The following is an 11,593-nucleotide window of genomic DNA, read 5'->3' on the forward strand; positions in this document are numbered from 1 at the left end:
CAGCTTTAAATGTGAAATCATCATGTATGCAGCTGATTACTGATGGTCAACACAAGACAGATCTGGCAGGTACTGCCTCAGACATTGAACTGGGAGCTGCCTCACCACCTGTCCTGCATTGTGTCCACATGTCATGCTAGTCCCTAAAGCCAAAAAAACCCACCATCAGCCACGTCAGGGTGCGCTAATTTTGACCTTCTGGCATCCATCCTATGAACTGCAATACAACCTCAGTGCACAGGTGTTACTAAGGTGCCCCTCTCCAACATGGGAGAAACACTAGGCTGGTGCAAAGGAAGAGCAGTCAATCCTTCAAAACTTTTGCATGCCACCGTCTCCCCCTTTTATCACATAACAGCAACGTGGTGCTGAAATTATGCACACAAGAGATTGGAGGCCTGCCTCAAGTAGACGCCACATTCATCACATCACGCGTTTTCACAGAGCCAGCCTGCCAACGGGTGCCCAATGGCCGCACAGCCAACCCACCTCCATTAGCAAAAAGGGATCGAAGAGCACCGTTTGAAGAAGCGCCATTTGCAAGGATGCGGTGCGCCGTTCGATATATCGAATATTCCACTGAACAAGAGTTTGATAAACATGAAAAACAGCATTATACTTTTGTATCAGATTTTCAAGGGCATTAATTCGATATATCCAGGTTCGGTATGTATATACGGGCTCAACTGTACACTTCCCTGCAGTCAGGTTCCAGTGACAGAACAGTCAAATGCAAAAATATAGCTAGTGGGAAGTGTTTACTCGTTTATCCTAAAAAGCATGCATGATTATCGGTTTTAAGTGCATATGCAAAAACAAAAATTGCCAGATATAACTCAAGTCCACAGGAAAGTTCCACCTATATCCACGAATGCCATTCCATCAAACAGTCCATTGCTATTGTTTTTCTTCTTAATCACAATCACAAGATATAATTATATGTACAAGAATTTGGCACCTCGGACTTGGTTAACAGAGTAAAACATTAAACTGCTGGTTTCGTTTACTCCAGTGTTTTGCTCATGGAGTAAAACAGCCCCCCACAGGTCCCGAGGCTGTCGCTGCCAACTCCCGTTTCTTTTTAAGCTGTATCCTAGCTATAGTGACTTTCCTTTTAGTCCAGAATGTTTCACTGGCACCTGAAGAGACTAAAAAAGGGTCGGAGTGGATTTTAAGAACACACCAGCAGGAATCTTCTTCGCTTCCCCACCAGGAAGTGGAGTCAGGCACTTATGTCAATGGACTCGTAACTCAACTGTCTGTTTCTTGGCAGCGTTCCCTTGGTGTAACCGACACCTATGTCAAACCCACAAATGGCTAAGAGTTTTTGTTTACAACTGCTGCCGAGAAGGCACTTTCAAAATGCTAAAGTTAGAGAAACAGCGTGAAGCCATTCGTCATATTACTTTCACGGCCTTTGCGGGGGGTTTCTCTTGGGCTCGCTGTCGGTGACAGGGTGTCGCTACGTAGAAACAAACTCTATCCCATCTTTAGTGTTTCAAGACAAACGAAAGAAGATAATACATAGGCACCTTTCTAACTACACCTGACTCAAGGCTGCTATTCAAGCCCTGCTGCTAATTGCACTACAGTTTACTTCAATATGTGGAAGTTTTGCAACACTGTGTCCTTCACTGCATGGAAAGAAGAATTAAACCAAAATAAGCCAGCACCTTTCCAATTACGCCCATTATGAAAGGGTGCCAATTAGGAAATTTTTATTGCCTAATACTCTAACTGCAAAAATTTTTGCTTCAATGTGTGCACAAGACATTTTCAGGGGACTGGAAAATCAGGCAAAACCAAAACGAAGTGCTGATCGTAACCTTACAAGTAAATTATGAATGCATGCACTGCAAATGAATAACGTACCCCTTGGAAAGTGCCTTGCACCTTCGAGCATTAAATTTTATCACTGCAATGGGTACAGCCTCTCACACTATACTTACAATGGAACCATCATAACTGTTGTGGTTTGCTCCATCAGATTAGCTCACCATCCTATCTTGGGAAGAGGTGCACGCCCATCCAGGAAGTCCAGCACTTTTGTAACTGGTGGTTTTTGCAAAGAGACAATCCAGCTAAAATTTTATTTGGGCTTGCTTGTCTATGATTATGAAGTGTGGCAATGCTAAATAATTAATCCAGGTGGAAAAAAAAAAAAGAACACTAGCTTCTCCTCTGCATTGACATGGCTGACAGAATGTGTCCAAAAAGTGGCTGACAGAGAAACTAAACTCCTTTGAAAGTGCCAGACCCATGTATTTCTGCTTCTTCACCTGGGCCGTCCTTTCTGCCCTGCCAAGTGCCTCAAGAGAGTCAAGGTTAGTTCGCTTAAAGGTTCAAACACCTTGCTCGTTATTTAACAGCCACTCCTGAGCCAGACGGGAGGTAGCTGGTCACAACGATTAGGCAACGTTCCCCGCAGCAATCTTGCCTCCCTCCAGCAACAGGACCCACAGTCTTACTAGAGTGCCCAACTCGCGACGGCCGGCCTTGGCTGTTCGCACCCTCCGCTTCCAACAAAAGCCCATTCAGGCTAGCGTGTTTCTTTTTTCAACCCCCGTCTCACGGCCTGCCCTCAGCCCAGCCTCTTCATCAGCGCCAACCTCGAGAAAAATCCCTCGTTCGTGCCAAACCCGACCCAAATAGACATCACAATCCCCGGTCTAGCCACGAGGAGCTGAGTCTGTCACCAGCAGTGCCTTGCCTGAATGTGCCAGACAGCACGGCAGTCAAGGAGAGATTTAGATCACGTCTAAGCAATCCAGTATAGGGCTGAAAAGCTGCGGCAGTGGCAATTGCAGTAAGTGGGCAGGGTGCCAGCACTATAGAAAGCTCGAAGAAGCTTCCATCGTCGCCGTGCGGCTCAAAGTGGCTCGATGCAGAGGCGCGGTAAACACAAACCTAGCCAGATAAAAAGTGAGCCGCGAGAAGAATGCCTTGGAGGCAGGAAGTTGGCTTCGTGACAGCAGGCACCTCAAGACCGATAAGGCAAAAGCAAACAGATAGGGAGCATGGGTGTACAACGAGCGTATCGGAGAGACCTAGTTCTGCCTGTCGCTTGGCCAAGGCTTCGACAAACAGCAGGATGGAGTCGGAAAATGTAAGGGTTGCGTTGTGCACACAAGGATTACAAAAGCCATTGACTATATTGCGCCATACTCATCATTCATGGAGTTTACATGTCTCGCGGTGACATTGACTTAGTGTGTTGCAAATGAGTAAGTCGTATGTCCATAATCTGTTTCATTTTCAAGTTTAGAATAAGCCACAAAAAATGGTGTGTTCCCAAGCATGAAACTTCAGTATAAGTTCATAGCAGAACAATAAACAAAAAACACCAAAATGGTTTGAGAACCTTCTAATTTTCACAGAACGCACAAAACGAAGTTTTCAATTCATTAATGTTATTCTAACTCTCCCGTGTCAGCTAGTGCACTGGACTGTGTTATTTAGTTTTGAGTTATTACTCTTTGGTATCAGTATACTGTAAAATCGGCTTAATTTTTGATTTGGGGTACAGAACACGCTGTGGAATCTTCTGCCAGCCAAACATGGCAACTGTCATGCATGTGCCAACTATATATTGCACGAAAAAAAAAAAGGAAACGTGAAAATGTAGATGCACTAATATGCGACTGAGGCCAAAAAAACAATGAACAAAAAAACGCGACTTTGCTAGCGAAAGTAAATACGTCGTTCGGCTCCCGCGAACAAGAATCTCTTTCCCGATCAAATTCACCTACGCCAGCCGCTGGATTCTACAGTTTCAAGAGAGAAATGCAAGTGAGAATCAGGTTAGAAATGCTAGTACTATACTTCCCTACAAAGCACAGGTAGACCACGGGAAAGCCGACCTTGAGCATCCCGTTCAAATCGATCTACCGTTACCACGCCGGCCGAGCGCCGGGGATGTTTTATTAAACAATTTCTAACGCAGACGAAAAGAAAAACAAAAATCACAACCATGAAAATTTCAAAAGTTTAATGGACGTCCACGGGACGTCCAAATGTCTCCAGGCCGTCCAAGGGAGTTCCAGTGTTCATTGCGAACTACGAATTCGCGCGCAGACTATACAATACCGCAGGCGCGCATCGAGCCGAACGAGCAAAACAGCTTTTGCCAACTTCCGCGTCCAATGCGTCGGATAGCGTGCTTGCTCCAGGGCGTTTACAACGCCAGGCCGTCACGCAACCTCCAGCGCCCCAAAAACAATCGGATGCCGCCGCGTCGCGCCCGCGCCAGAAGCGGGTAGGTCAGATAGAGGTCAAAACGCTGCACACTTCGCGCCTGCATCAGACGCGATGTCTCGCGCCAAGACTCGAAAAGAAAGCCGTTTCGTCGCGTAGCACCGGCGCTCAAAGGGTTTCCCCCGGTCACACCTCGCAGCTGTCAAAATCGAAAACCGCGCCGCCCACAGATACGCCAAGGGAAAGTAGGCCGCACGCGACGGACCGCACGTATATCAGTAAAACCGGGCGTGCTTATCTTCCAAACACGTCAAACCTCCCCCCCTCGCGCGCTAATACGAACAGAGCCTCCTCAAACACGGGGGCGTTCCCCACACCGCAATGCTGCCGGCCGGGCATCGGAAAACAAGGAGCCGCTATACAAGCTGCAGCATCGACCGCATGGCATTCTCACGGCACTGCAGCAGGAGACGCCATTGGACAGCCTAGCCGTACTGCCGGCCCGCAACTACGGAGCGGTCGCGGATTTCCTTCGAGCAGACGGGAAACCGAGCGTCAAATATCTATAGATCTCCCGCGGCGCAGTGCAATTCTATATCCTGCGCACGCTACAGCTGTTGCTCGGTGGCCGAGCGCAGCTCCGACAAGTCTCTAAATGCACCGCTATCCGCTTCGACCACACCGCAAAAAAAGAAAATAAAATAAAAATGACACCCATCAGGGACTTGCTGACAGACGTATACAGTCGTCTGCTCAATACGTCAATCAAACGCAGACGACGCGGTTTTTCTGCATCGGGGACAGCGCTGCGACGCTAATTTGTTGCGCAGTGCGGCTGGAGCGCGCGCGGTTCAGCGGAAGAACCCGTACACGCGCAAACGACCGCACGTGCGGACCGATATGTCCGTGAATATATACACAATATCGACCACTGTGCACTTCGAGAAAAAGAACGGGGTGCCGCGCTGCACGCAAAGCAAACGACCCGAATACCGACGGAACGAAACCCGCTCCTCGGCCGGCCACTCCTCTCCAGTGAGCGCGCCTGCATCCCACTGCACACTCCCGACCGGAGAGCAACTCGTGTCGTGCTCGAATCCTGCACAACGCAACTGCGCGCATGCTACACACATAGCAGCAGGTATTACGAGGCCGAAGCGGAAAATGTCGTACGGTTGCGGGCAAACAACGCAGATCACGCAACATATATCCGGAAGGAACAATAAGCGCCGGCGAAATTACGGGTCGAATGCGTGTGTTTATGTATACCTTTGGGTCCTTGTCGTAGTAGTGTTGCTGCGTGCGGATCCATCGGCCGACCAGGTGATCCTTGACGGTGTGGGCTAGCGCGAAGTAGTAGTCCCTCGGCGTGGCCACATTGCGGTCCTTGACCAGCGTGTAGTGGACGTGCCGATTGAAGGCCTTCTTCACGTTGGCAACGTTCTCGACCTGAGCGATGCCCCGCACACTGATCTGCTTGCGCCGCTCATGGTCGCTCGTCGGCGCACCCGACATTGGAGCTCCCGGCTTTTCCTTGCTCACTGCGGCGAGAGAAAGTGGTGTTCGGCGGACGGAGGGACTGGCCGCAGCGCTGGGGTGCTGTGAGGCTGCGTGCGCGGCGATCAGCTGATTTCTGAGCGCGGCTAAAAGGAGGAGACAGCCGAGTACGACGGCAGAGCTCTTTTTTCGCGACCCCTCGCCGAGCCCGAAGGTCGCGCAGCCGCAGACGACGGAGCGGCGTTTTCTAGCGGTGGCGGCGAGCTGCTGCTTGTCGCTTATGTTTGGATTGCATTCCCGTCGTCATTCGCTTTTTGTTTGTTTCCTTTCGAAGCGTGCTACGGCTGCGGCTCGGCTAGGAGCTGTAGCGGCTTCGAAACCGAAACTGAATCTAGCTTTTTTTTTGTACTTCGTCGCTGCCTTCGCTCCCCGACAAGTAAGCAGTTGCGACAGTGCACGCACGGCGAATAAGCGGAAGCACGGGACGACAAAACATTCACATTCTTTCCGGTCGGTCTCCATCTCTTTCATCATAGTCATGCACCCGTGCTAGCAATAATGAGAAAGCACCAAGCAGCAATTCCGAAAGCGAAACTGTCCAATTGAGTCGTGCACTTCTAAATTGATTTCAGCTGCACCGAAGAATTGCGTGGAAGAGACGAGGGGAAATTACACACATCTGCCACACTGTGGTATACTTAGGCTGACCTGGAAAATCCCACCTCGCCAGCACACATCTTGTAACCTCGGAGCTGCTAAAAGGCATGCAGCTGAAACTGCGGAGCACTAAGTACACTAAGGTCCAAATCACCTCGTCTCGGCGCAGCCATGGCCGCGCTCGGCGCAGACATCGAAACGGTCCAAGTTGTTCGAGCTGATGTCGCAGCTCCTTGCCCTCCGCTCGTCCAGGCACCGGGCGCCGAGAAGGGTCAATGTCGCTCGCTTTTCACTTCGGGTTCCGCAGTGACAGCGCTCACGTCCAACGGACTGGCCCTGCGCCTCGAACGCCGGTAGACGGGCAGCGGCGGGCTTCGGAGCGAAAAAAAAAACGAAACTGCGCGAGGCGACTAGCTCATGACGATCAGCGACCTTTTTCCTTTTCTAATGCGCGGTGGGAAGACCACAGCAGCCTTACGCAAAACTCGCACAGTGCGGGTAGCTTATCACGTCACTGAGCGTTTCGTCATTTGCACTGTGAAATAATCGTGCGCGAAACTCAAATCGGTAAGGAACACTATTTAGAGGACGCGAGGACCATTCTCGTCCGCACCTGCCCGTACTTGCCATGCATGCGCGTCGCCTGCATACGACGTCATTTTGTGATTTTGTCGTCTGCAGCATGAGCTGTCGAGGGGAGCTTCCGGTTCTAGGCAAACTTCCGGTTGTCCGTGTAAACACACCGGCCACATGCTCCACGCCTGCTCTATGCGTTGTGTGTATATCGCGCAACCTTTCATTAGCTGCGCTTTCGGCCACAGCTCAGCTTAAGAAGTATGCAGCCATCAGTCAACATTTAATCCGTTCGCGTTTGGCGAATTTCTGGTCTAAATCGGGAGACAAACCGCGGCACAATCCGAAATGCTGAGGCTCTTGTGGCGATTCAGACACGTTCGGAACATTGCCAGGTAAGCAACGAAAGAAATGCGCCTCATACGGTCTGTTTTACTTTTTTCTTAGAAGCTGTCGGCTGCTGATGCGTGTGCGTTTACAACATATGTTGCACGTGAATGTGCAGGGTTACTAGGCGGTATCCCGAGTTCGCGAGGATCGGTGGAAAAGCCGCCTTCGCAACTACGGCAGCGTGGGGCCTTCCAGTTAGAGCGAGATGCCTGGATGATGACAGTGACACGGTACTGTTTCCAAACGCTAATGCCAACGAAGTTCGCGAGCTAACCTCTTACGCCGCTGCGCACGTACTGTACACCCCCCAAGTGACGTCGCGTGGCGTGCGTGTCGTCTGCTCTGCATACAGCACTTGCTTTTCGCGCATATGCACGCTCGAAACAACACAATGGGGCATTATCCCTGATGGCCTGTCATTGAAATTACTAAAGCTTGCGACAACGCTGAATAAATTCTGTTGTTTGGTTTCTTGTTCAAACACAAACCGTTCTCTGGTTTTGCTTTCTGCACAGACACAGACTTCGTCACAGCACACGTGACATCATTTGCCAGAACCAAAACTAGTCGCAGTCAGCATAGTATCAACATTTCAGCATTTCTGTGCAGATACATGGTTTGCCATCCAAGGAAATTAATAGTTTATTAAAAATTAACTGTGTGAAAACTTGTTTGTGACAGTGGTACAGTGTATGCGTATAGTGTATGTAGCAAAATACACATTTAACTGATGAACCTGATACATAAACTGATGTGCATTGAACTATTTACCTGAGCACAAAGGTTCCAGGCACTACATCTGAACACCATATTTAAATATGCAAAGTGTTGGGATTTTCTTCGCAGAGCATATTAAGGAGGGTTTTCTAATGGGCTAGTTGGTGCTTCTCGTTGTCTCTGTCCCCGTTTTTTCACGCAGTTTAATCATGAACATGTTAAGGAACTTCAACAGACGCTTTTTGTCTTACAGCCAACAATTGATCCTGAATCACTCTCGCACGAGTTCCTCATCAAGCAGGCAAGCGTTATTGCTGTTGAGGCAGCCAGCAGAGTACTGATTCAGTTGACAGTGGCCATCTTGGACGCCCATGAGGAGTACTGCAAGGTACAAGAATCGCTTCTTCATTTGGGAGTTTTTTCACCCGTCAAATTTATGAATTAAATTTGAGCAGTGTTTCGTGTTTTCACAAACTATTAGCCTTTCAGTGAATGCTTTCCAGTTACATCTCAACTTTCCATAGCATAATTTCGTGTATAGCCAGGGCTTCAGTGAAGAAAGTCTCACCAAATTAGGCCAGGGAAGTATCCTGCTATTCTCCGTTTGGTTGCCATGGGTGATGGTTGTGCATGCCGGTACAAGCTGTGACAATGTTTGTGGACGCACATGCAAATTGAGGTGGAATAGAAGTCGACAAGCCAACATCTAGTTAGAATTCTTGCCCGACTAGTAATGTTTTCTACAATGATGTTGAAAAACTTAGTCATATGCAGCAATCCCTGCAAGATGGTCGAAGGTTGGTATGGTAGTTTAGGGTATGCAGGGGACATGTGTAGGCCAGTGATGATCCCGATGCAGTTGCAGTGATGCAAATGCTGCACCTCTATTGCACAGTCTGAATAGTGTGTGTGTGCACGTGCCTTTCTACCATGTGCCTCGTAGTACCACCTTGAGCTGCAGTGGTGGTGTCAGTAAGAAAGCATTTCAGTGGTAGGCACACTGGACGTGGTGTCCACTTAAACACCATTTCCCACTGTTTCTTTTCCACCCTTCAGAGCTTGCACAAATTGAGCAGCCTGATTAATCGGTTCGAGACGGAGGTGGGCCTCTGCTCTGGGGATGATGCTTTTTGGATGGAAATGATCGCCATTCGAGACGAGACCAACAGGCTCAAGGCCGATGTCCTCGTGAGTTTCGTGATAAATTCCTCTGCGAATGCATTTTTCTGCAGGACTGTATTTGAGCTTTACACGGATCGTAATATACATAATTGTATAATTAGTAGATGATGGTGACAAAATAGTGTTATATGAAAAAGATCAAATAACTAAAAGGAAAAACAATAGAGTGGTGTCAGTGACAGAAACTGCCGCATGTTCATTGGGCACGTAAGCGGTAGCTAGCGGGGGATAAAAAAAGGGACAGTGTAGGGAGGTAAGCAAGAGGGGAAAAAAATGCAAGAAATGCTGAGATAAAGGGCATTAAGGAAAGAGGGAAGCTATTAACAATCTAACTAGGTTCAAGTGAACACACCTGCACACTCAAGTATAAGCAAAAGAACTACACGCTGATAAGTGTCCGCTTGTAGTTTTGCTTCTACTTTTGTGAATGTGTTTGCAGCGAAATGAATGTGTCGCTATAAGGCAGGTTCTGACATCTGGGTATGCAAACTTGCCGCCTGCAAAGTTTTTGCATGGCGCATTAGCAGTTAACAAGAATCCCATTCTGTCAGTAACAAAAACTGTCACGTGGCTTTGATGTGTGTTGGGGCTGTGTGTCAGTCCATGGTTCCATGCTGTCACGCATAATAATTCACATGTTACCATATTGTCCCAGCATAAGATTTCACTTAAAGGAAACATTTTAATTTTTTTCCCACACTGCACATTGCTGCAGAAACCGTGCACTTGTGCTGCGGTCAACTGATAGAACCGGAGAGCACTGATCCGTTTTATCCAAGTCCGTAGAACCGCTGTCTTCAGCCTTTTACTGCCATTTTGGACAGCGTAAAAGCTGACTAAAGAGTTCTTGCTTACATGATATAAACTCTGCCACTTGTGTCCAAACCCTAAGTTACAATGGCATTAATCTCGAAGTTTGTGTGTTGCTTAATGTCTCTCATAGTCACAAATTCCTGCTCTCTATTTTGTTTCGGAATCTGCGGAGTTTATTTGAGTCTATTCCGGGGTCTATTTGATTTTGATGTCTTGCATCATGTAATGAATGCACTTCCATGTGTTTGAATATTTAAAAAAAAAAGTGCATTTTTAATGCAAGTGATTACAATACATTTATGGCACAATCTAATCCCATTCCAGATGGTTTAAAAAAAAAAGAAACTACTATTGCATGACTCCTTATCCCGTTTCAGTCTCTCGAGTCCCGCATGCAAAGCATCACCAGCCTTGTTGACGCCGTGGCACAGGCCGCCTTTGTGAACGGTGCCGAGTACGCCGGGATCTCGGCCAACGAGCGGCTGCTCTCAGCCGAACGGCAATTAAAGTCTGCCGCCCAGAAGACCGCGACCCTCGAAGACGCTGTCAACAGAGCACACAGAGATGCAGTCCTATCTTCGGCCGACAAGTTGGAGGCTCCAGAAGAAGGTGAACGCAAGGAGGCATAGGTGTCTTACTTCAGGTGAGCAGAACATGTATCTGGAATGCCTGTTGGCCCTCCCAGATGCTATGCACGCAACTGCTGTGAACACGTTTGTACACGTAACAAATTCACAGCTTTTTCGAGTGTGCTATGCCTAGCAGTGATTGCTTTGTTTATTTTCATAACTGGGTTGGTTCAATGGTAGGTAGTGAGTGCAGTAAATAGTATTTCTCAAAACAGTCAGCCTGGCATCCCATGCTTTGACTTAGTCACGGGGATTGTTTTTCATCGCATCATTCTTGATTTCTAGCGTTATTTGCTGCTACAACTAGAGTAAGTGACTTTCACACTTCGTGGAGTGCTCCTTTCCTTTACTTGTTCAATGCGCGTTATAATTTGGCACTGCGACGCTTATTCAAACGCTTACTGTTACAAAGGGAACTAATTGGGTTTCTTTTAGACTATTTAGGCAGAAAAAAACTTAATCATGAGCAGTGTCTGAAAGGGTTAAACTTGGCGCAAATGGAACAAAAGGATGAAAGTGGGGGACAATTCGAGTTTCATCTTTAATCCGGTTCTGGATATGAGCTAGCTTTGAAAAAGCGACAACTTTCTCAACTCTCACTTGAACGGCTTTCCTACTGTTGCAGGGGATACAAGGACAGTCTACAGACCTCAGTGGAACATGTTCAAAGAGGTGTACATGTCCTCAAACCTGAGACTTTATTGAATAAAATTATTTCTGTGCATTTCTAAATCAACTATTTTCTCACGCACTAATTTGATAAAGCTGTCATTTTATCCAAAACCATTCCTGAAGCTAGACAAGGCATACATGTGTTGAGACAAAAAGAATTACCGGGGTACCTGGGAAAAGAGAAATGAGAAAAATGTGCACTGTAAAGGACTCAATTTTCAGAAACTGACTTTCAGTTTGCGAAAAATGGGTCTTGTGTACAACGCCCA

At 47.7% G+C, this 11,593-nt stretch overlaps 2 protein-coding genes across 2 annotated transcripts in view; one reads left to right on the top strand and one right to left on the bottom strand.

The window, feature by feature from the left end:
* Glyp (glycogen phosphorylase) overlaps nt 1-6,643 on the bottom strand; it is a 28,952-nt gene extending 22,309 nt beyond the window's left edge. Inside the window, exons 1-2 of the mRNA XM_077665424.1 lie at nt 6,503-6,643; nt 5,464-5,735 (exon numbers count right to left, since the gene is read on the bottom strand). Coding sequence (XP_077521550.1) covers nt 5,464-5,735; nt 6,503-6,542 — 312 coding nt within the window. The 5' untranslated portion in view covers nt 6,543-6,643. The remainder of the gene's footprint in view (nt 1-5,463; nt 5,736-6,502) is intronic.
* A 475-nt stretch (nt 6,644-7,118) lies between these two features.
* Nucleotides 7,119-11,378, top strand: LOC144132778 (diablo IAP-binding mitochondrial protein-like). The gene is made up of 6 exons (XM_077665427.1): nt 7,119-7,316; nt 7,427-7,541; nt 8,282-8,416; nt 9,085-9,216; nt 10,401-10,666; nt 11,278-11,378. Exons 1-5 carry the CDS (start codon nt 7,270-7,272, stop codon nt 10,650-10,652), a joined length of 681 nt encoding a protein of 226 aa, XP_077521553.1. The 5' UTR covers nt 7,119-7,269; the 3' UTR covers nt 10,653-10,666; nt 11,278-11,378.
* Nucleotides 11,379-11,593: the final 215 nt, after the last annotated feature.

This window comes from Amblyomma americanum, chromosome 5 (genome assembly GCF_052857255.1).
Source record: "Amblyomma americanum isolate KBUSLIRL-KWMA chromosome 5, ASM5285725v1, whole genome shotgun sequence".
Classification (NCBI taxonomy): domain Eukaryota; kingdom Metazoa; phylum Arthropoda; class Arachnida; order Ixodida; family Ixodidae; genus Amblyomma; species Amblyomma americanum.

What these genes read in the sequence shown, in the direction of transcription:
- LOC144132778 (XM_077665427.1), top strand. Translation starts at nt 7,270, where the DNA reads ATGCTGAGGCTCTTGTGGCGATTCAGACACGTTCGGAACATTGCCAG. An exon ending in TGGATGATGACAGTGACACG is followed by an intron (nt 7,542 to 8,281) that starts GTACTGTTTCCA and finishes TTTGTCTTACAG; the next exon opens with CCAACAATTGATCCTGAATC. An exon ending in CCCATGAGGAGTACTGCAAG is followed by an intron (nt 8,417 to 9,084) that starts GTACAAGAATCG and finishes TCCACCCTTCAG; the next exon opens with AGCTTGCACAAATTGAGCAG.